The 25,248-nt window shown below is 45.7% G+C and overlaps 1 protein-coding gene across 1 annotated transcript in view; it reads left to right on the forward strand.

Moving 5' to 3' along the window:
* Nucleotides 1-5,159: 5,159 nt before the first annotated feature.
* The window catches only part of LOC149870126 (ADP-ribosyl cyclase/cyclic ADP-ribose hydrolase 1-like), a 45,212-nt gene continuing 25,123 nt past the window's right edge, over nucleotides 5,160-25,248 (forward strand). The window contains exon 1 of the mRNA XM_090034496.1: nucleotides 5,160-5,436. Coding sequence (XP_089890622.1) covers nucleotides 5,198-5,436 — 239 coding nt within the window. The 5' untranslated portion in view covers nucleotides 5,160-5,197. The remainder of the gene's footprint in view (nucleotides 5,437-25,248) is intronic.

A 25,248-nucleotide genomic window follows, 5' to 3' on the forward strand; every position in this document is an offset into this window, starting at 1 on the left:
ATTGACCTGGTTGGATCTGGTGTTAGCCTCTGGGGACGACCTGATGGGAGAGGTGCTAGTACAAGGGAGGCTAGGGGACAGTGATCATGAAATGATCCAGTTCGCTCTTCAGAGGAAGGTGGAGAGGGTAACTAGCATAGCACAAATACTAAGAAACCTTCATGGCTGAGAGTGGATATGCAGGCTGGCCTGAAGGCAAAGAAAAAAGCATACTGGCAGTGGAAGCAGGGGCCAGGGACAAAGGAAGAGTACACCTCCCTGACCCAAGCTTGTAGGGATTTGGTAAGGAAGGCTAAAGCAGCTGTTACCTGTCAGCTCCATGTTCTTGGGGAACCCTGACACAGGACACAGACTGTCTGACTCACAAAGAATCGCCCCCCCCCCCACCTAAACAGAAACTGATTAAGATGCAGTGAGAGACACACCTAAAACCCTCCAGATAAGGGTGACAAGAGTGCAACAAGTGCCCTAGGTCTCATTTGCATCTGAGATGGGAACAGATGACCATTCATTTACATGAGAGATGGAGAACAGAAAACCTGAAGCAGAGACTGCAGTGAATTCTGGGATCAGCAAAGCAGGGGAGCACTGCATGATGGGAAGCTGTGCTCCAAATGCTAATCAACCCCCACACGCAGCTCAGCATTTATCAGACCAGTTCTAATCTGGATTTACAAAGGACTTTTCCTTCCCCCCCCTCCCCACACACACACCTCTAAGCAAAAGTAAGTTTATTAGGCATCTCAGGCCGTACATTCCCCGGTCCCACTATGGGAGGCCTATGTAAACTTAATTGGCTACAACTCGGTTGCCAGGTTAGGGAATGCTGAGGCAATAGACCGAGTCAGAGGGGGTATGGGCAACATTTGAACAATGGTACAGGGTTCATCACAGCGTCCAGCCCGTTGGAGCCCTGACCACAAGTGTTGTCATACTTTTCCCGAGATGACTGGTGGAAGTCCTCTCCACAACAGGTTATGAACACTCTAATAATTGCCTTAAGTCTGTTAAAAGACTGGAAAAGTAAGATCTGGAAAAGTCATGCTAAGCTGAGACTTGTTCACAGCAAGTAAAAATCCCAAAACCCTGATGCTGCAATCTATTGTTTCTGAAGACACCAAGAGAGATCCCATCAAGTATATCTGCTATCAAGCTGGCTCCAAGTAGATGTTTCCTGAGTATCAATCAAGTTCCTGAGATGTTCCACCCAGATAACCCCTTGTCAATAGAAAAGACAATTTGATTTACAATATTGAGAATGCTTGAAAGAAACTGAACTGAGGGTATAAAAATCTGTAAAAGAAGCAGCAGTGTGTGTGCTGACACCACTCACTTTCTTCTGGAGAGGCTGCAGGAGGCAGATCGTCTCCCTTCAAGGATCGTGCTGAGAATTTTGACCTGTCAGCTATGCAACCCGAGTGCCTTGGACTGGTGAGATCCCAGCTCTCTCTCTCTTTTCTCTTTTCTCTAAGCATAGATTTCTGAACTTGAACTGTATTAGTTAAGCTTGAGCTAAGTTTCCCCAAATACTTAGTGAAACCAGGGTACACTGTGACTGTTTGTGTTTGTTTTTCCTTTGCATGTCTATCACTACTAGTGTCAATATATATTTCATCTACTTAGCAATAAATAACTTTTATAGTCAAACTGGTGGTAACTGGGTATATTTTGCCTTCTTTACTTCTCTTTCCCCACTTGCTCTGTAGCAACGCCCCTCTTACCTAAGCTAAAGATCCCTGTGTAGCCCAGAAATACTGTGGGGTCTGCTCATCAAGAGACTAAAAGATTGGGACGTGCTGAGTTTGAAACACATAAGGGGATCAGCTTGTACAGGCTGATTGACCCAGTTTGGCTCAGACGTGCCCTAATGAACTGAATGCTGGCCCATGAGGGTGTCATCTGGACACCCAGCCAGATTCAGAGGTATTCTGTTTAACTGTGTGCTTGTGTCTGACTGTGGTTATTGTTGCTCTGATGAACAACATGATTCTTGGCATATGAGGGTGTCAGCCTGTCCATGCTGATCAACCTGGCCGGGTCAGGCGTGTCACGTTAATCTGTGTGTGTTTGTATGTATGACTGATCTGGGGACTGGAGGAACCCAGCCCCACTGAACTGAGTCCTGCAAGATAGCTCCACTGGGGGTGAGGGCTTGCAGAAGGGAGAGATACAGCTCCATAATAGAAACACAAGTAACACAAGCAGCACATTGATAGAATTACCAAGACCCTAGCCCTAATAAATGAGCACACCCCAAAGTAGCGGGCAAATCTGGTAACACAGTACTGGAGCTTTGATTAGCTTCTGGGATTAAGGATAACAAAAAGTCCTTCTTCAAGTATATAGGTAGCAAGAAGAAGTCTTGGGGTAACACTGGACCCCTACGGGGCAGGGCAGGGCAGGGCAGTTGGTGACAGACGCACGAGAGAAGGCAGAACTCTTCAACAAGTTCTTTGCCTCCATGTTCCTGTCTGCTGACAATGGGGACCTCTCGGGTGGCAGCGTAGAGAGCCCCAGGAAGGATGCGAGTCCCCCGACTGTTAGTTCACACTTAGTTAAGGATTACCTGGAGGGCTTAGATGTATCCAGGTCGGTGAGCACAGATGACCTTCATCCGTGGGTGCTGAGGGAATTGGCTGGTGCCATTGCGGAGCCATTGGCACGGCTGTTCGAGGACTCCTGGTGCTCGGGCCAAGTCCCTGAGGACTGGAAAAGGGCCAATGAGGAAGGAAGAGCCTGGCAACTACAGGCCAGTCAGCCTCACTTCTATCCTGGGGAAGGTCTTTGAAAAAATTATCAAGGGCCACATTTGTGAGAGCCCTGCAGGGGAAGTGATGTTGAGGGGTAACCAGCATGGGTTCATGCAAGGCTGATCCTGCCTGACTAACCTGGACTCCTTCTATGCCCAGGTAACAAAGAGCTTAGATGTGAAGGAGGAAGTCCATGTCATCTTCTTGGACTTCCAGAAGGCCTTCGACAGTGTCCCACCCAATTCTGGTGGGCAAGCTGAGGGACTGCGGCATTGACGAATGCACAGTCACATGGGTGGCAAATTGGCTCCAGAGGCGAACCTAGAGGGTGGTGCTGGACGGGTCAATGTCAGCCTGGGAGGGTGTAGGCAGCAGAGTCCCCCAGGGCTCGGTCCTTGGGCCGGTGCTGTTCAACATCTTCATTAGCAATCTGGACGAGGGTGTGGAGAGCTCCCTGTTCAAGTTTGCTGATGACACCGAGCTGTGGGGTAAAGTGAATACACTGGCAGGCAGGGACCGCATCCAGGCAGACCTGCATAGGTTAGAGAAGTGGGCGGACCTGAACAGGATGCGGTTCAGCAAGGACAAGTGCAGGGTGCTGCACCTGGGGAGAGGGAACCAGCATTACGGTTATAGGTTAGGGGCTGACCCTCTCAGCACCACACAGGCAGAGAGGCATCTTGGAGTCAGGATTGACTCCAGGATGAATAGGAGTCACCAATGAGACCAAGCAATAGGCAGAGCCAACCGCACCCTCTCATGCATCAACAGGGGCATCACTAACAGGTCCAGAGAGGTCTTGCTCCCCCTCTATGTGGCGCTGGTCAGGCCGCAGCTGGAGTACTGTGTCCAGTTCTGGGCGCCGCACTTCAAGAAGGACGTGGAGAACCTGGAGAGGGTCCAGAGGAGGGCCACTCGCATGGCTGAGGGCCTCCGTGGCCAGCCCTATGAGAAGAGGCCAAGGGACCCGAATCTCTTCAGTCTCTGCAATCTTGGGAATCTTGTGGCTGCCTACAACCTTATCAGGGGCCAGCAGCAGGGGCTTGGGGAAAGTCTGTTCACCAGGGCCCCCCTTGGAGTCACCAGGAACAATGGCCACAAGCTGAGGGAGGATAGGTTTAGGTTAGATATTAGGAAGAACTACTTCACGGTAAGGGTGGCCAGAGCCTGGAATAGGCTTTCCAGACAGGTGGTGCTCTCACCTTCCCTGGAAATCTTCAAGAGGAGACTGATAGTCACCTGGCTGGGGTCTTATGACCCCTGCCACCCCCAGTGCTCCTTCCTGCCCATGGCGGGGGGTCGGACTCGATGATCTGTCCAGGTCCCTTCCAACTCATTGATTCTATAGTCCCTTCCAGAAGCCTCCAATGCTACTTACCTCAGTTCAGCTGTTAACAAGGAGCCTGGCTGCAATCTTGCTGTGCAGGAGCTCCTCCCCCTGTGGCTCTCAGGACTTGACTGCTGGAGTAGTTCAGGCCCTAAGCTTCTATGCTGATAGACCAGCCCCTTGCCAGTCAGGTGACTCCCATGATTACCAAGGATCCTGGTTTTCTCTGATAAAAAAAAAATCCCCGATTTTTGGATTAAAAAACTAACCCAAAATCCAATTTTTTCCATGATCAAAATGAAACTCCACTTTATATATACTCTACATTTATATATATGCAAATATATGTATATAAATATGTAGTGGTGTTTCATTTTGATCATGGAAAAAATTGGATTTTGGTTTACTTTTTTAATCCAAAAATTGAGGATTATTTTTCTTATCAGAGAAAACTAGGATCCCTGCTGATTACCTCACTGCAGCCTCATCTCTTCTTCAAGTAAGAGGTGGACATGAAGCAACCTTTCGCAAAGTATATGCAATTTCTTTGTGGTAGCTCCGATACAAGTTGCAAAGTTTTACAGATCCTCCACTCAAAGCATAAAGTAATCCCCATTTTTGTATTGTTTATAGACTTCGGGTATACTGCAGAAGTTGCAGGAGGAGATGACAGACAGCTTTCCTCTGAAATATCAATGTATTATTGTCTGTTTAGCAATACCAGAGATAGTTAGCTGTGTTAGTCTAGTGTCAGACTAAAGGAATCATTAGGCTCTTTAAGCAAGGGAATTCCAGTGCCTCTGTGCTATCACAACAGCCTTTAATTTCACAGATACTGCAATTCAGATTCCAAATGTGCATAAACAATCTCAGTGCTACATTTTGTACTCCAGCTGCTTTGCGCCATTACATTTCAGGTGGAGCCTTTCAGCCTGAACAATGCTTGCTCCACTTAGCAACGCAGCCCATTGAGCAGCAGGTCACTGTTAGCCTTCCCAGAGTAAGCATGTGAAGGCAGGGTGAGAGAGAAGGGGGAGGCGCATTGTGACATATTCAAAGGCTACTTTTCAGTCAGGCCTGGGAGAGCAGTTGCGGCTGTTCTTCACAAACTTCACTTACAATGCTTTCCCAAAACAGCTCCTTCAGAACTTGGCACCGGACGGTCCTTTTAGTAGGTGTCCTGGTGCTGCTAGTGTCACTTGTTGTTGTTATTGTGTTGGCTGCTATCCTGACACCAGGAAAGGAGGACATCAGCTCAACCCTGCCGCAATGGAAGGGCAGAGGGACCACTAAAAATCTGCAAGAAGTTGTTCTTGGGAGATGTTACAACTACATCACAACAGTGAACCCTGAGCTGGGGTAAGTAATGATTACTATGCTGCATAATATGCTAGAATGGTGGGGCAGAGAGCCTGTTACTATTTCCACTGAAATATGGATATTTGGCTTTTCAACAGAACAGAAAGGAGGGCTGATTACGAGTGTTTTAAGCCAGACTTTAAATTGGCCATATTCCACTGAACAATTTTTTAGAGCAAAACGCTCTATTGAATGAGTGTGAAGCAACAGTAACGCTGGGCTAGAGTCCACCCACAAATATGTAAGTAAGTGAAGCTTCATCAGAAGTCTCAGAAGTAAACATCTAAACCAGGGGTGGGCAGTTACTTGGGCTGAAGGGCCACTTCAGGAGTTTTGGTGTGCTGTTGAGGACCTGAGGGCAGGGAGGGATGACCCAGCCTCAGCCCTCTCATCACAGCTGTTTATACCACCTGGTACAGCAGGGGAGTAAGAAAGTTGCTAATTGATCCCATCCAGCCCTGGGCCTGTCCACTCCGCACCCACCACCAGGGGTGCTGGAGGGACCTGGCGGGTGGGGCCTCCATGGAGACCAGTCCAAGAACCCCATGGGCAGGGTGCACTCACCTGGGCAGATGAGATGGGGCCACCAGCGGGTGGGGAGCAGCTTCTAGGAACAGGAGGGTGGGCAGGGCCAGGGCTGAAAATGTAGGGTGGCGACTGGGGTGACAGTGTGGGGCTGAGGCCGAGCTGGAACCCACTCCCCACGTGTCCGTGAAAGCACAGGACAAAGAACCAGTGTCTCTTGCAGCGATGGGCAGGGAGCGGATCACAGCTGTTCCCTGGGTCCTTTCCCCATGCAGTCATGGCCCTGCATGCCCGTCTTGCTTCAGATGCCTACCTGTGGCCACATCCCATCTACCTGGCTGAGTGTGCCCTGCCCATGGGGGTCCCAGGCCGGTCTCCTTGGAGACCCCACCGGCTCTGTCCAGCACCCCCGGCAGTAGGAGTGGGGTGGACAGACCAGGGTGCTGGGGCAGTGGGGCCTGGTTTGGCAGCAGAAACACTAGCAGTAGCATCCAGAAGTGTAAACACAGAGTGAACTGCCACTTCAGAGTCAACTCGGAAGCCAAGTCTGGCTGCTGTGCTGCCCATGCCCCATGGATTACAGCTCCCAGCTTGCCTGAGAGCCACATGCAGGGATAGGACAGGCTGTGCTCTATGCCAGGTGGCACCTCCGCACCTAGGAGCCACAGGACTGGACGCGCACACCATGGGCCTGGGTTGCCCTTTGTGCCTGGGCTAGGCATGGCCAAGAGACCTGTCATGGGTCAAACAGAATCACATGGTAGGCCAGATCTGGCCTGTGGACCATATTTTGCCCATCGTAATCTAAGATGAATGTTACATCTCCTGCTGATATGAAAACTTTTTTTTCCAAGTGATCTCTAGCCTGCTCTTCCCTACAACCACCACTGACTATGCCAGCAATGTGCAAGGTCCCACCCCTCTAGTCCTTCCACACCATTGAATGGTAGGAGGCGGCAGCTGCAAAGGCCCATGAGTTATATGTTAACCACTTGTGAAACACTTGTGGCCCATGGGTCACATGCTGGCTCCTTACAGGTTGTATGCATTCAATGAGCCACTAGTTGGACAGGCCTGGATTACTACATTGTGGCTCTGGCTTGCAAATGAACAACAACTTCATGACAATGATTACATAGGGCATTCACTCTTCATAATTCATTTTGTCACAAGTCACAGAAATCACATAGTATTGTTTCTGCTATCTGATATGATACCTCTGACCCACACAGCTGTCAGGATGGTCACACAAATACTTCTGCCAATAATAACTTGGAGCGGCTGGACGTGTTCAAGTCCGCTGGTCCGGACGATCTTCACCCTAGGGTTCTACAGGAACTGGCCGAGGTCATTGCGGGACCCCTGGCACGGTTCTATGAGCACTCGTGGTGCTCTGGTGAGGTGCCGGAGGACTGGAAGAGGGCCAATGTGGTCCCTATCTTCAAAAAGGGAAAAAAAGAGGACCCGGAAAATTACAGGCCAGTTAGTCTTACCTCAATCCCGGGTAAGCTCTTTGAAAAAATTATCCTGGCACACATCCAGGAGGGCCTTGCGGGGGAATGCATGCTCAGGGGCAACCAACATGGGTTCATCAGTGGCAGGTCTTGTCAGACCAACCTGGTGGCTTTTTACGATCAGGTCACCAAATCATTAGACACAGGGGTTGCTGTGGATGTAGTCTTTCTGGACTTCCGGAAGGCTTTCGACACTGTCTCTCACCCTGTCCTCATCAAAAAGCTGGGAGACTGTGGTGTCGATGCCCACACGGTCAAATGGGTCGCCAACTGGTTGGAAGGCCGCACCCAGAGGGTGGTAGTGGATGGGTTCTTCTCGACCTGGAAGGACGTGGGCAGTGGGGTTCCGCAGGGCTCGGTCCTCGGGCCCGCACTGTTCAACATCTTCATCAGTGACTTGGATGAGGGGGTAGAAAGCACCCTGTTCAAGTTTGCTGATGACACTAAGATGTGGGGGGATGTGGGTGCACTAGAAGGGTGCAATAGGCTACAAGCTGACCTTGACAGGTTGCAACGGTGGGCGGATGAGAATAGGATGGGGTTTAACACTGATAAGTGCAAGGGAGGAAGAACTGGCACCACACTTACAGGTTGGGGAACTCCCCTCTTGCCAGCACGGAGACGGAAAAGGATCTTGGAGTCGTCATTGACTCCATGATGAACATGGGCCAGCAGTGTGGGGAGGCAGTCAAGAAGGCCAACCGTACCCTGTCATGCATCCACAGATGCACCTCAAGCAGGTCCAGGGAGGTGATCCTCCCCCTCTATGCGGCACTGGTCAGGCCGCAGCTGGAGTACTGCGTCCAGTTCTGGGCGCCACACTTCAAGAGGGACGTGGACGATATGGGAAGAGTCCAGAGGAGGGCCACTCGTATGATCAGGGGTCAGCAGGGCAGGCCTTATGAGGAGAGGCTATGGGACCTGAACCTGTTTAGCCTCCACAAGAGAAGGTTAAGGGGGGACCTTGTGGCCTGCTACAAACTGGTCAGGGGGGATCAGCAGGTATTGGGGGAGTCCCTGTTCCCCCGTGTGCTGCCAGGAGTGACCAGGAATAATGGGCACAAGCTGGCAGAGGGTAGGTTTAGATTAGATATTAGGAGGCGCTACTTCACAGTCAGGGCGGCTAGGGCCTGGAACCAGCTTCCAGGGGAAGTGGTGCAGGCTCCTAGCCTGGGGATTTTTAAAAGGAAGTTAGATGAGCACCTTGCCGGGGTCATCTGACCCCGGTGCTCTTTCCTGCCAAGGCAGGGGGTCAGACTAGATGATCTACCTAGGTCCCTTCCAACTCTAGCTACTATGAAACTATGAAACTTGCACATAATGCTCTCTTCAGTAAGAAAAAGTATCCTTGCACAAACATTTTGAGGAATACAGACTTCAAATTCCATAGCAAGCAAGATGAGTGTCAGTCTCCTCAAATCATTTGTTCGCAGTATCACTCTTATTTCTAGGTTTTGTGTATTGTTTTTTTTTTTTAAATATAGAGAGTGCACGTGTATGTGTGGAACAAGGCTTGAGAAGGGATTTGTCTGTCTGGGATGTGGTAATGTCTAGTTGGATGGTTGTATTACAACCAGTATTCTATTGTTTGTACTGACAGCATCTGCTCCTGCCAGTCAGATTTAAGCCAACAGTCTGGCAAGCTGACTCCTAATCCTAGTCATCTAGTCCAACCCTCAGCAAAAAATCACTCTTTTTTGTTTACTATTGAAAAACTCTCAGGGTGTGTCCAGACAAGAGCGCACATGTGTTTTGCACCATCTCAAAGCCTTTTGAGATGCTCCAAGAGGCACGTGTGGAAAAGAGAAAAGGATATCCAAAAAAAGAAAACAGTGGAAAAAAAAAGTAGAGCAGGGCACTGTCTCAGACCATGCACTGAGGTGACCGGAGGGTGGTTCCTCCACAGAGACCCTCTGGTAGCAGCCAGAGCATCTCTATGGTTGGCCCTCACCCTGGTTCTGAAGTACGCTGCAGGGAGGTAGACCCAGGCTCCAGTGCCAGTAAGTGGGGGGGGGGGGGGGGGGCTGCAGGAGGGAGGGGAAGAGGGCCATAGGCTGCCCACTCCCCCAGCCCCCCTGGGGGCTCCCCATCAAACCAGAGAGGTCCATAAGCCTGGAGTCCACACATGGTTATTATATGTGGGGTCAGACTCGATCTGCTGAGGTCCCTTCTGACCCAAACTTCTATGAACCCATGCTGGCACGGTAGACTAGGCAATGTGCCAGATTTCAGATTCTCAGGGTGCCACTTGCTCTGAGAACCCCCTCAGGCGGGCCTGCTGACTAAGGTGTCCCATGGAGGGGTGTGTGCCTCACCCTCACCACCCAAAAATGTACTCCAAACCCAATAAACGCATTGGTTTCTTTATTGCATACAACTATATATAGAAAAGAAATGATTAATAAAAGATATATAAAAATCAATAGTTAATAAAACCAACAATTTGAATAAAATTTACAACAGCAACATTAGGTGAATAATTCCAACACACTGGGTGGTCCCACTTCTATCAAACAACCTCAAAGATTACATACACCTGGTTATAACTCTTTAAAACAATTTCCCCCCCATAACCCAGGTTGATGTCCCTCTGGTCACAATCTCCTTCCCATAACAATACATGACAAGGCAACTTTAACTATGAACCACCACTAGATGGCAGAGGCAAGGGTTCTGCTGCTCTGGTGAAAGTGGACTCCTTAGTCTTTCTTGGTAACTCGGCAAAAACAAGTCTCCCATCAGCCACTGTAGGTGATAGGCTTCTTTTCTTTAGTTTCCTTCTGAAAAGTATATGTCCTGCAAACACTAGGGGTTAAGTGTCCCTTCACAGACCCATGCAGATTTGGGATTCAGACAGCCCAGAGAGGGAACAGGCTGTGAATCTCCCCCAGCACCTTCACATGTAGATAGGGGATTCCTTCCACAGGCCTCTGTCCCTGCAGTTCAAGCCTTTTCAGCTCAAACAGAAGATTTCCCCTCTTCAGGTCCCTGACCAGGCAGCTTCTCCCAGCTCCCAGCCAGCTTACCAACCCCTCCTCACTCTTTTCTTGGGTACCTGTGGCTGATTGCACAGCTCTGGCCCAGGTGGGGAATCAGTGATGTCTGCTCCCCTTTGCCTGAGGAAGGAAAGGAGAGGCTGAGTCTCTGCTCCTCTCTCCAGGCTGATGTTGCTCTCCTTTGGCTTCTCCCCTTCCGATTTTTCCTCCCTCAGCTTTTTCTGGCACTATAGTAGCCAATCAGAGCCCAGGGTTTGCAATGGGGGCTCTGGTCACAGTTCAAATGCTCAAGGAAAAACATGCATTGTGTACAGCATATTCTCCATTTAAAAAAGCTATTGCACTGTCTGCAAACTTTTTGCTGCCTTCCTTACAAAGTTGTTAGGCACAGCTCACCCACTCAGCTTGCAGCCAAGCAAGCCTTTGCAACTGTTAAACTTAATTAGCATTTAAACCCTTTGGGGGAGGATCCATAAGCATCACTTGGCCAGAGTGCTTTGTGTGTTGAAATAAAAAGAATATTTTTGGTTTGCTTGCTCTGGCAACTGCAATTCCCTTCATCCTTTCTAAATGTTACTCTTGGTTTCCCTTTAAGGTTTAACAAGCATGCACCCTTCTAGAGTTGCATAGATTTTTAACCTGATGTTAAACTGTCTCTCAGAGCACCCACTTCTACAGGAGTTACATTACGTTGTCTGCAGTTGATATGCTTTGATTTTTCAAAAGTTCACTGTTAATTCCACTGATGCTGAGGAAGCCTTTTAATATGAAAGATGCTATGCATAGTTCTGCCTATGTTTCTAAGAAGAGCCGCCCACACTTGCCCTTTATTGGTATTTATACTGAATTTAGTATTTGTTTCCTCTAAGGTTACTTTTTTTCCCTAGCTGTTCTAACTGATAGTGATTTTGATCTGTAGTGATGCTGATATTTGCTTGTTTACCAAGAGGTGCAGTCTTTTGAATCTAGCCCAGAGCACCAATGAAATATGCTTCACTAAGGTTTTTCCATGAAGATTCCTCTCCCCAAAAAAAATTCTGCTAGTACACGGACTCTTCTGGGTTCCATCACAACCTCTTTCACCAACTAACTGTGGTGTTTTGGACATCTGTCCTGCCAAAAACTCAGGAATAGGACAACAAGAATTAATCTCTGGCCTGTCTTATTATATTCTCCTTTTAGGGAGTGCCAACACGTTAAATAGAAAGACCTTCTCTGTTTTTAGAACAGTCAAGTCTGTGACAGTCAATAATCAGCAGTCAAAGAACATATTTAGGCTAATTACCAACTCAATCTCCTTTCATGCACCCTTCACACTACAAATTTTGGGTTGTTTCAGTCACTACCCAATATTAATCATTTCTGTTCAGTTCTCACATTTAGTTCTCTGTGATGGCTAGAACCAGAAGGGTTAAATGGGCAACTTTAACAGGAGAAAACTGCTTTTTGAAGGTATCTGAAGTAGCTTATAGGAGTAGTTTCCTGTCTGTCTAGAAAAAGATTTATATGTAGCTTTTTATACTAATCTTCAGACAGCATGAACTTTAAAAAGCAGACCTGAACATTATAACCGCAGACGTAGCCGATTTATAAAATTTTGCTTAAAATCAGTAAAAAAAAACTAAAAGGTATAATTAACATGGTGAGTTGAACTTAGGTGGAGACTTGTTAATCTCAGACCCCAAAGTGATGTGGTATGATTTGTTTATTGGGTAAACCCAAGCTTGGGCAGCAACTTATTATAATGATTTCTAACACTTTTTAACCCTATAGGATAACAGCTATAAAGTAACACTATAAATAGCTATAACTAAAAAAATTAACATGAATAAAATATAAAAGAACACACACGCTAAGTAACCCTCAGGGAAAGACGGCACAGAAAAAAGTCATTGCTGTCCCATACCCCCACGGATCTGCGAGAGCGAGAACCAGATCGTGACTGAGGGACCTTCCTCCAGTTCACCCTCTGACAGCCCAGTTCAGAGACATCCGACTTCACTGAATCAACTTGCTGTGTATCTAACTGAGAGATGATCAGTAAGTTGCTAACCAAGTGGGAACTCTTTCCTTTGTCTGTTTTATTATCACTGTCAATTTTAATCTGTATTGTTATGTTGTCTGCTTATTAGCTTAACCTTTCTACTAACTGTCATATGTGCAAATTATAAGTAAAATTTATTCTAAGTGAAACTTGTCATTGCTTTCCTTCCCAACCTCACCGCCTCCATTCCAAACCAAAAAGCCCAGTGGCTAATGAAGTTGCAGTGCTCAGTCTGCAACTAAATTGATATACTCACAGTGCCCAGCCAGTCTGTGACAGTTCTCCACAACTGATTTACTTTACTGAAGCCCAGTGACTGTTAGTGCACAAAATGTTACAAAAAACTATTTTTTCTGCAGGGCAAATGTCCAGGGATCCACATTCTAACTGTTTTTGTATTTAAAAAAAAAGGTACAATTTAAGGTCCACAAACTCAAAAGTTTGTTTTTAATCTTAATGATTTAAGGCCACATTTTACTCAGTTACATTGGAGTAAATTCAGAGGAAATTCGTTACTTTAAAACTGAATCGCTCGACATTTGTAACAGTGCAACCGAGATCTGATTCTATCCCTCGGACTTGGAACTTATTTTTTCCCTTAGTGGGATAATAGACAAAACAGCAACTACTCACCTCAGAAGGTGGAAGCTGAATTAAGGTATGTTGAGCTCCTCCAATAAGGATGCCATGCAAAATTCACAGAGTTATTTTTAAACCTTTAGTTGTCATTTATGATGCAACTCCAGGATTAACTCATCCATACTGATTAAGTTCCTTGCATAATAATTTAAAAACAAAATCCCTCCCTCTGCTCCAGCCCAAGACATCCCAGAAACCAGAGAGGCGATACTTCCAAGAAAATCTCTAAAAGTTAAATCGGAGGTCTCAGCTGCCAGTGATTTGAACAATGCAGCTTTGCATTGCAAGATTACACAGGTGTTTTTTGTTTTGTTTGTCACATCTGTTCATTTCCTGGTCATTCAAACACAGGCTTCAATTTGGGAGGTGGTAAGAATTAGTACAATAGCTTTGTAAATTAATGTACATATTTTTCTGTAAATATTATTTGTAAATTAATATTAAGCACAGTTTACAATGAGGATCTCTGCCTCCATGTTGAAGAAGAAATTTACAAATCTGTCCCCAACTCAGATATGAGCATGGTGTTGCCAGACATCTAAGGTCATGGGTTGATGAGAAGCACATTCTGAATTTTTGGAAGAGCTGTCCTGTGCTAGCAGTTTAGTTGCAATTGGTTCATTCAGTCCTGATAAAGGCAGCAGCCACACAGTTACAGATGCCTTTTAAGTAACAAAGTCTGAATTTCTGCCAGTTTCATATGTTAATAGCTGTGCCTGCAGTTTTCCCATGTCTCCCTTAAGATAATTAATACAGAAATTAGCAAGTCCCATGAGAATCCACTCCTCATTTTTTCCGATATCTTTTCTTTTATTGACTTCTTAACCTTCTAACCTTGTCCTCAGCCTTGGAGCACATAACCTAGTCCTTCATTTTTCCATGGTTTTAATGGTCTATAGTTCATCAACAGGAGTTCCTTCATGCTTTACTACCCATTTTAAATTTCTCTCTACCAGTCACTCATTGGTAACTTTTTTCCCCTCTATCCTCACACCAAGTGTGCATTCATTCAGACATACCAGGTGGCAACGCTTGTAAGACAAGTTCTCTCAGGGTGCTGAAAGAAGTAACGTTTTGTTATGGTCAGCGCCCTGAAGCATGTACAACATTGCCCCCTGCTGTGTGCACTTTTGTACAGGTGACCTCTAGTTTATTCTTTGTGTGGCCAAACAAGGTCAAGTAGCTAGTATAAAATAGCATTAGACCTGCAGTCCGTTCTTTCAGTTCTCTACTTACTGGCATTGCCTTCACCTGTGTCAATAAGCTCTCCCTATTTGTTGCATAAACTCCTTGTATGCCCACGTTCTGTCAGTGTTTCAATTCCATAAAAATTAGTTCATTGTAAACCCTACTCATTAAGGAAAGACAGAGAAATACAATCAACAGCCCAATGGTATTAGACATTCCAGTTACCATTTAGTTTGCCTTTCCTAAATAGAAGCATTGTGCAATACACTGCAATTAAATTTTTTGAAGTCTGTGAGATACCAACTTAAACATGCTTGATTCATCACCTTTGGGAAAACTGCCCTCACTTCGTGTCTTTAAAGGAACAGTTGCAACCTTCTGACAGTTTAGAGTCTAGACATGGTCTTAGCCACATTTTAGAAATAGGAGAGAATCATAGGGCTGGATGGGCCCCCAAAGGTCATCTAGTCCAACCTGTGTGCACATCCTAAACTATCCCATATGCTTCTCCAGCCCATCCTTGAAAGCCTCTGATGAAAGAGATTCCTCAACTTTTTAGGCAGATTGTTCCATTAGCTTACTGTTCTTACAATTAGGAAATTTTTTCCATGAGATTTGTTCTTAATCTGCATTTAAAAACTAAGGATGCCTGTACACATGCAGGGAATCTGCTCTGATGCACTGTAATTACAGCACATCAGAGCAGACTTGATTAATCAGGTCCACTGGAGTGTGCTAGTTAGTATGCAGCATCCGTGTCATGTATTCAGCAGCCCTATGCTTCAAAATGGTGGCAGGGGTGCTTTAAGTAAAGAGCAAATTAACTTTATTGAAAGCAACCCTGCTGCCATTTTGAAGTGCAAGGAAACTGAATGTGAAATGTTGTGAGCACTTTAATTAAAGTGCACCCCCCTCCACCACCAAGGATGTATAAAGAAAGTAGACTAGGAGAATACTGGTATTGTAACAGTCCCCATGACAACTGTGAAAGTAGCATAGATAGGGCCTTGTCTATGAGGTCTGTAGCCATTTTGACCTATTCAGACCGGCCAGTAGAAGATTCCACTTGTGCAGCAGTTTTCCATTAGCATGAGAACTAGTTCCTCCAGCTTTGTGTCAACATTGACATGATGGGGCATTTTTACACATGCGCCGATGTGTTCCAATTAAAATGTGTTGGAACAGACTCAATTAGTTGATCATGCTGCGGTGTTCCAATCAGAACGTGCCAGCATCTCATGTATTCAGTGCCCCTTGTTTCAAAATGGCAGCGAGCTTCAATTAAAAGTGCCCCTGCTACCATTTTGAAACACTGGATGCTGAATACGCGAGACACTGCAGGTCTAATTAAAATGCCTCCTCCCCCACCCTGGCGCGCATGAATAGGTACCCATGGTTACCATTGTTCTACAATCATCATCTAGAAACCATACACCAAACTCGTAAGCTTAATCAGCCATTGGGTTCCTATTGTTTAGGTCAAGATTAGGACCAAAGTACATCAAATCCATAAAACCAGGAAGTGGAAATGTACTCCCCATCAGTCTTTATCTCTGTGCATTTGTTTAAGAGTATGCAGGTATCCCAGATATGAGTGTTCCTCCTGATTCAGGCATCTAGATGGTCACTGCAGTGAAATCAGCCTCCCGCACCCAAGAAACATTGCCAGGATTCTTTTTTCTTCAATTCAGATATTTGGATCTTTGCCTTGGTCTTTCTGACTCAATTACTAAAAATGCTTCTTTTCCTGGTCCCCTTTAGCTGGATTGGATACCAACAGTTGTTATCACAGCCAAGAAGAAATGTCAACTGCCATAAACTGAAAGGATTTATTTAAGTTGTTCAGATAAAACTTAAAATTCCAAGATGACAAGCCTGTATATTTTCCCCTATGGGTGGATAGGAGCTAATCTTTAAGAACATCAGGAATTACAACCCAGCTTCATCCAAGTTTCTTTTCTTCTTTCTGCTTGTCACTTACTAAGAACAACTGATACAAGTACTTCTGTGTGGTCAATAATGAAAAAGGTATTTGACTGGCCACAGTACTTAACACAAATACAAGTTTCCCTCACTTTATGCAGGTTCTGTATGTGCAAATTTGCTCTTAGGTGATGACACTTTTTATACTAAAAATTCATTATATGCGAGATAAATTCACTCTTATGCAATCAGTGTTATGGAAGCCCTCAGTCAGCTCCTTTGTGTCGTGTACAATGGGAATGATGTACACCAAAATAGTCTCCTGTGTGGATCTGTGCTCCTCACTCATTGTCTGTGATGCATTTCTGTAGTTACCATCATGACTGTGGTAACATTCACCATCACCCTGTTCTTGCCAACAGTACCATAATTGCCTTGTAAAAAAGTGGTAGAAGTGGGCCTGGGGGACAGTACAGTCATGGTTTTGGACCATATCCCTACTCGTTACAATGTAAAGTGGGTTCCCTTTACGCAAATTTGAGTTATGCACTGTTTTACAGGAACACACGTACACCCTAATTCTGACTATCACCAAGAAGCCTCAACTTTGTCTGGTGTATATATTCACTGGTTTTTCTAAAGGCAAATTTTAACAAGTGCCCAAATTAGTTCTCTCCTAACTTTCATATAGGATTTAGAAAGATATACAGCTTAGTAGTAGTCCCTTTTGCATTAAAATTTTCCTGATTACTCCATTCTCCCACATGGTGGCAGTGTTCACTCTGAATTCAACTTAGCAGAGCCTTGAAGCTGAAAATGTAGAACAATGCATCTAGTTTAACTGGGTTTTTTTGACTACTTCATATCTATTGTGAGACACAAAAGGTGCAAGAAAATAAATGTTTAAAATGCATAGGGGAAAAAATAGTAATGTGTGCAGCCTAGTGAGCAATTCAATATTAAAAAAAAAAACAAAAAGCAAAAAACAAACACACAAGGGTAATAATACTTAAAAATGTGTTTAAGAGTTTGTGCATGCCTGTCGCACAGATTCTCCACCATCAGACCCAATTCAAAATAAGCTAGAAAACTCATCTTCAAGGGCACTATTAACGCACAACCACAGCAAGATACCTAGCTCAGGCAAAGACATCTGAGAGTTAGGATGAGATCCAGGAAACCAATGTAGCAGTACAGCCACACTCCATTCAGCTGTGTGGCACACGCTTATTGAGCTTTCAAATTCAATGAGTCCATTCAGCTCAGGCTCCAAAACCTAGGGAGTAAGCCCTAACACAATTTGCCCTCTTCTTCCCCCTTTCCTGTGCCAAGTTCAGGGGCAGGGGAAAAGGGGGGACAAACAATTGCAGTGCTTACCCCTCTGGACTCTAGGTCACACAGAAAAGCCTACACTGACCAGCTGATGAACTCAGAGAGCTCTGTGCACAGGCAGGAGCCTGCACTGACCAGCCAGGAGCTCAGAGACCTCATTGTGCAGGTGAAGCAGAATAGAAGGGGAGGGGTACCCCAACTCTCCCGCCCCAGATCCAGCCTTGGATCCATTTGATATAGAAGTCTAGGCAGCAATGGAGAAAGCCTTTGACACAATCTGTCATTAAAAAGGGTAGTTCAAGTTCTTCTGCATGTGAAGTTACCAGAACAAAAACAAAACAAAACAAAGTTCACACTTCTCTTAGAGCTGTGCTCATTTGTGTTAATGGTATTTTAACTTGGAAGCCTAATGATGGCTCCAAGGGTCAGATTTCCAAAATAATTTAGGTGAAGAACTTCATTCCCAACGTCTGTGACATGGGGTAACAGCCGAGCATGCAATTTTGGTCACTGGATTCACAAAATGATAAAGCCACTAAGGGTTCCTAGCAGCATTTTCCCAGCCCAAGAGATATCAAATGCAACAAACTACTCTTTTAAGTGAGGGCCAGATTTCCTACACAAGAGCTTAATGCATTTAAATGAGGTAAGGTTCTGCTGGTGACCCTGAAAGGGTAATAATTGCAGATAAAATTCTACCCTCAATGTACTGCCCATCGACAGTACAGGTTGCTTATGACATTTGTTTTTCAGCCTGCTCCTACAATCCGTATAATTTGACTTTTTGTTGCAACAAGTTTAGCATATCTAATAAACAAGAGAAAAAGCTTAGTTACCTTGCCTGAAGTTACTGAGGAGCGTGAGGGAGTTCAGTCAGAAAAAAAAAAAACCAAAAAACCCCACCCAAACTCACAGGCCATAGTTACAAAGTTTTAGATGGTAGCAGGCCAGGGAGCCTCAAGGCTGCAGTGCACAGCTTGCATCTGCCCCCACCCTGCATACAAATCTGGGGGGGGGGGGGGCCTGTGCCCCCCCACCGTGTCTTCTTCCCTGGGAAGGCATGCAGCAGCAGGGGGCTAGCTCCTACCACCCCCAGATGATCTTCCCATGGATCTCTCCTGCTCCATCATGGCCCCAGGCACCACCCTGGCTGGGCAGCAAGGGGCCCAGCCCCTGCCCCACTCCCTCCTTCTCCATGGGTTCCTCAAATCTTCCCTCCACCTTCCTCCATAAACTTACCTGCAGGCAGCTGCAAGGGGGGTGGGGGGGGTAACTGCTGTTCACTGCTGCTGGGACTGAATTCCTGGCCATGTTCTTGTGCATGCATGCACACGTGCATGTGGCACTCCTTGCATCCTGCAGCCCCTTGCAGGCTAAAACTGTGCCAGCTTGCAAAAGGAAACCCATTTCCTGCATTTTTCCCCATGGTGAATGGAAAACTTGGATGCCTGTATGATACTACGTGTCTGGGACAAAATGCTGTCCTGGAGTCATGTAGCCTAGGACCAGGACTTGATATACCCATTTTAGGACTACTCCACCCAAGTAGGCATGGGTGGTCATGCTACCCTCTTCCTGGGGGCAGGGAGAACATGGCCTTGGCCATGGGGTCTCCATGTACTTGGCACCCATGCCATAGGCCCATATAGAAAGTTCTCCTGTTTTCTTTATCAGTTTGAACCATGCACAGAAGCATGCTAGTTCTTTAGAACAAAAACCTGGAATGCAGGACATTGGAGTATTTTCACATGTGACTGAATTTGAAGGTAGTTCCACCATCCCAGTGTTTTCATAATATACCAAGGTCCATTTCTGATTGAAGTGGAGGATCTCTCACAAAACATGTGGAGTGTAGGAACTAAGGATACCCTTATCTGACTGCACTCCAGAGCTGAACCAACAAGAGAGCATACTGTTCATGAAGGAGATGAAGCCATGAAACATCAAGTTCATGTAAATTTATTTCATTGTACTAGAAATGAGCTTGTTTCCATACATCTAAGTACAAACAAAAGAAAAAAAGGATATTGGAAAATAGGAAAAGAAGAATTTCATTATCTTGAGCCTCCAGATATCTTGATCTCATCTCCCAAAGTTCCTCTTGCATTTATTTACAAATGGAAGAACATTTCAAGCTTAGCCAGGAAGTCATATACTGATCCACAAGATACATTGTTGAAGAGACTTGCCTCTCTCTCTCCCCCCACCCCTTTTTTTTTTTTTTTTTAAAAAGTATGCACATTAACATTTGGCCACTCAAATAGCCATTAATGAAAGTGTCCTTGGCCCCAATTTCCTTTTGGCAGATGAATGAGATCTTCATTAAAAAAGATGGATGAATAGAAATAGCTAAAGTCATGGCCAAATACAACTTAACAGTTCTATCCAAAATTCAGAGACATAAAGGCAATCCTAGAATATGCTATGTGCTAGCTATTGTCTATTGAATGCAGATGTCACAGCAAATCTCTCACAATTATCATCAGCTTTAAATTTTAGGTCTCATTTGATGGTATATTCAGCAGCACCCACCACCACCACACTGAAATAAGCTTCTCTCTCTCCTGCTATTTCTCCAGGCCTCCTCTCTCCCCCTGCTCTGCCTCCAGTAGGAGAAAGGAGACAAGTCTGCCTTTTCAATCCACATGCGAGAAAGGGTTGCAAAATCAGGTCCTAAGTCTTAAACCTTAAGTTACTCTTACAGTATTCCTATGGTGTCTACTCTGTTTTACCTATAGCAGCAATTTTCAAAAACTTTGCTTCTGAAAACACCACAAAACAACATTTGTAAGAATCTCTTTGTAAGCATGTGCATCTTAAGTCTTTATTTTAATGTCTAAATATTAAAAAAAAGTATCCAAGGATAAAAATATTTCAAGTATTGAGTTATACTAAATTGATATTTATTCAGTTAAAAATAAATATATACTATTATAAATAGGACTAAACAAATGAGAACTCCATTCAGCAAAAGTTTTCCCAAGTCGTTTCAAAATCAGTGCCACAAGGCCAGAACCTTTCAAAGATTTTTACCTCCTTCCCCACAAAGAGCCTCACAACACCCCCCGAACAGTGGTTGAGGCATTCACTGGTCTTAAAACCCAGTTTAACCAGTGGACTAGGAGCTTCTTTTGTTTTGTGCCAAAAGATGCCATTCTACTGGTAAGAAAGCCTTCCGGGTTTCATTCTAGGTGTGAGAAAGTAGGGGAGGGTGGCACCTTAAAAAGCAATTCAGAAGCAAGAGCTTTTATAGACAACTGCCTACTTCAAAGCAGTAGCTTAGATATGCCTGCAGAGCTGAGCAAACTGCCTAGCAGTTCTACCTGCTGGGGTGAGGCTCAAATTTTAGCCAGCCAGGCTTCTATCCCTTCTCTATGGGTGAGGGTGCAGGAGATTCTGGGATACTTGAGGACTTCCTTTTGGATGGTATATCTACGGGGAGTGGCTACGCCTTAATGGAATGATCTTGGTAGCACAAATCAGGGATAAGTGCCCTGCCCTGGAATCACTTTGATCTGCATAACAAGTGTCAATATGTGGACAGTCCAGGGGTTAAGACCTAAAGGAGCTGCCCAAAATTATTATGCAAGGCCCATTTTAAACAGTAATTTTGGGTGGCTCTTAACTTCTGGATTGTCTACACAATGCAGCTTAATACCTGAAGCTGGTTTAAAAACATTCCTCATGCAGCTTGGAGTTATACTACTCCAGGGCAGGATCATCCTTTGATCCATGCTATTTAGCTCATGTTGCACTAAGGTGTAGCCACTCTGGGCATATGCTTCTTCAACAGCTTATATACCACTGACTTGCCCATGGGTGGATCTAGGATTTAAAAAAAAGTGTGGGTGGGTAGGTAAAACTGAAGGATGGAAACAGTTTAAATAGTGGAACATCAAGACCATTTAAAAAAAAGTCAGGTGGTCATTAACACCTGTAGAACAGAGAGAAATTAAAAACAGGAGCCAGGGAGGTAATCAGAAGCCACAAATTCAATCAACACTTTTAGCAGGAATAGAAATGTAGCTGTCCCTCCCAGGTGGGAGGCCTAATTTTGTCCTGGTGTTATCCTGGATAACACCATTCTCTTAGGAGTTAAAAGTATGATCTATGCAAATACAAAAAACACACAATCCAGCACTGATCCCAGCCATATGCATTTTCAAATACTAGAAAACTTCAGAGTCTGGACTTTATGATTCAGCTATATGCTTTGGCAAGTCCAGTAGCAACCGTGACCACAGATACAGTAAAAAGCATTCTAGGAATGGTGTATCTATTAGTTAACTCTTTGCTTTGGGGGGGGGGGGGGGGGCAAGGAAAATTAGATCTTCATATCAAGTCAATGGAAAATGGTCCATCTTCTGGGTATGAGCCTTCACAACTGGACTTAACTGCAAAATGAAAGGAAAAATTCCTGGTATCTTTGAACTATGCAGTCTCCGAATTGTTCCTGATACTGTGGCCATCGAGTCTGCCTGCAATACACAGGGACTTTTAGGCCAGGTGCTAACTTTAAGAAGGCCAAAATGTTTTTTATATGTTAGAAGGAGCAAACCCTGCAGTTGTCTATCTTTCCAGTCAAGGGAAAGAGCCCAGGTAGAAACTGCACAGTCCGGTGGGTGGAGAATTGGCTGGAGGGTCGCACCCAGAGAGTCGTGGTGGATGGGTCGGTTTCGACCTGGAAGGGTGTGGGCAGTGGGGTCCCGCAGGGCTCGGTCCTTGGACCGATACTCTTTAATGTCTTCATCAGCGACTTGGATGAGGGAGTGAAATGTACTCTGTCCAAGTTTGCAGATGACACTAAGCTATGGGGCGAAGTGGACACGCCGGAGGGCAGGGAGCAGCTGCAAGCAGACCTGGACAGGTTAGACAAGTGGGCAGAAAACAACAGAATGCAGTTCAACAAGGAGAAATGCAAAGTGCTGCATCTAGGGAGGAAAAATGTCCAGCACACCTACAGCCTAGGAAATGACCTGCTGGGTGGCACGGAAGTGGAAAGGGATCTTGGAGTCCTAGTGGACTCCAAGATGAACATGAGTCGGCAGCGTGACGAAACCATCAGAAAAGCCAATGGCACTTTATCGTGCATCAGCAGATGCATGACAAATAGGTCCAAGGAGGTGATACTTCCCCTCTATCGGGTGCTGGTCAGACCGCAGCTGGAGTACTGCATGCAATTCTGGGCGCCGCACTTCACGAAGGATGCGGATAATCTGGAGAGGGTCCAGAGAAGGGCCACTCGTATGGTTAAGAGCCTGCAGGCCAAGCCCTACAAGGAGAGACTAGAGAAACTGGACCTTTTCAGCCTCCGCAAGAGAAGGTTGAGAGGCGACCTGGTGGCTGCCTATAAGTTCATCAGGGGGGCACAGAAGGGAATTGGTGAGTATTTATTCACCAAGGCCCCCCCGGGGGTTACAAGAAATAATGGCCACAAGCTAGAAGAATGCAGATTTAGATTGGATATTAGGAGGAACTTCTTCACAGTTCGAGTGGCCAAGGTCTGGAATGGGCTCCCAAGGGAGGTGGTGCTCTCCCCTACCCTGGGGGTCTTCAAGTGAAGGCTAGATGTGTATCTAGCTGGGGTAATGTAGGCCCAGCACTCTTTCCTGCTTATGCAGGGGGTCGGACTCGATGATCTATTGAGGTTCTATTCCGACCCTAGCATCTATGAATCTATAAGTGTATCCTGACTGTACTTTAAAGAATCTGTTCCTGCACTCGCAGTAAAGAACATCCCGATGTTTCAGGAAGACTAGCAAGTATGATAGAAGACCAGCTTGGCTTAGTTTACTGAAGAGTTCCCTGCTGAGTCACAAAAAAGAAGCTTACAAGTAGAAACTTGAACTAATAACTAGGGAGAAGTACAAGAGTATTGCTCGGGCATACAGGGATGAAGTCAGGAAGACCAAAATGCAGTTGCATGCAAGGGATGTGAAGGATAACAAGCAGCATTTCTACAAGTATGTCCATAGCAAAAGTAGGATCTTGGAAAGTGTGGGTCCCTCGCTGAATCAGGGAGGCAACCTTGTGATGGAGGATGCAGAAAAAGCTGAGGTACTCAATGCCTATTTCACTTCTGTCTTCATAGGCAAGGTCAGCTCCCAGACTACTGCACCTGGCAGCAGTTTAGGAAGGAGGTAAGCAGCCAGCAGTGGCAAAAGAACAGGATAGGGACTATTAAGAAAAAGCTGAACATATACAAGTCCATGGGGCTGGATGGAATGCACCCAGGGGTGCTGAGGGAGTTAGCTGATACAACTGCAGAGCTGCTGGGCATCATCTTTGAAAACTCATGGTGATCAGGAGAGGTCCTGGATGATTAGACAAGGGCAAAAATAATGCCCATATTTAAGAATGGGAAAAAGGAGGATCCAGAGAACTACAGACTAGTCAGCCTCACCTCAGTCCCTGGAAAAATCATGGAGCAGATCCTCAAGGAATCCATCTCAAAGCACTTGGAAGAGAAAAAGGAGATTAGGAACAGTGAGCATAGGTTCACGAAGGGCAAGTCATGTCTGACCAACCTGATTGCCCTCTATGATGCGGTGACTGGCTCTATGGATGCAGGAAAACCAGTGAATGTAGTATACCTTGATTGTATCAAGACTTTTGATACAGTCTCTCAGAACATCCTCACAGGCAAAGGAAGTACAGACTGGGTGAATGGACTGCAAGATGGACAGAAAACTGTCTGGAGCCAGGCTTAGAGAGTAGTAATCAATGGCTTGATGTCTAGTTGGAGTGCCCCAAGGGTTGGTTTTGTTCAGTGTCTTCATCAACGACCTGGAAGATGGCATAGAGTGCACCTTCAGCAAGTTCGCAGATGACACCAAGCTGGTGGGAGCAGTAGATACGCTGGAGGGTAGGGATAGGATTCAGAAAGACCCAGACAAATTGGGGGATTGGGCCAAAAGGAATCTCATGAGGTTCAGCAAGGACTAGTGCAAAGTCCTGCACTTAGGACAAAAGAATCCCATGCATCAGTACAGGCTGGGGGACAACTGGTTGGGCAGTAGCTCTGCAGAAGGACACAGGGGTTATAGTGGACAATAAGCTGAATGAGCCAGCAGTTAGCCTTCTTGGCAACAATAAGCCACTAACAGCATACTGGGCTGCATTGGTAGGTGGGTTGCCAGTAGGCCCAGGGAAGTCATTCTTCTCCTCTGTTCAGCACTGGCAAGACCAAAACTTGAGCACTGTGTTCAATTTTGCTTCTACCACTACAGAAAGGATGTGGATGAATTGGAAAGAGTCCAGTGGGGGTGGGCCCATGACATGCTAGAAGCTGATGGAACTGGGCTTATTTAACCTAAAGATGAGAAGATTGAGAGGGGAATAATAGTAGCCATCAGCTACCTGAAGTTGGGTTCAAAAGAGAATGGAGCTAGACTGTTCTCAGTGATGGCAGATGACAGAGCAAGGAGCAACAGTTTCAAGTTGCAGCAAGGGAAGTTTAGATTCAATATTAGGAAGAATTTGCTTTCTAGGAGGGTAGTAAAGCACCAGGGCAGGTTGCCCCACCTCTCTGGGTAATCTCCATCCTGAAAGATTTTCAAGACCTGGCTAGATAAAGCTTTGGCTGGGATGATCTAGCTGGGCATGGTCCTGCTTTAAGGAGAGGGCTAGACTACATAGTCTCCCGAGGTCT

This window comes from Crocodylus siamensis, chromosome 2 (assembly GCF_052110815.1).
Source record: "Crocodylus siamensis isolate JL-2025a chromosome 2, ASM5211081v1, whole genome shotgun sequence".
In the NCBI taxonomy this organism is placed as follows: domain Eukaryota; kingdom Metazoa; phylum Chordata; order Crocodylia; family Crocodylidae; genus Crocodylus; species Crocodylus siamensis.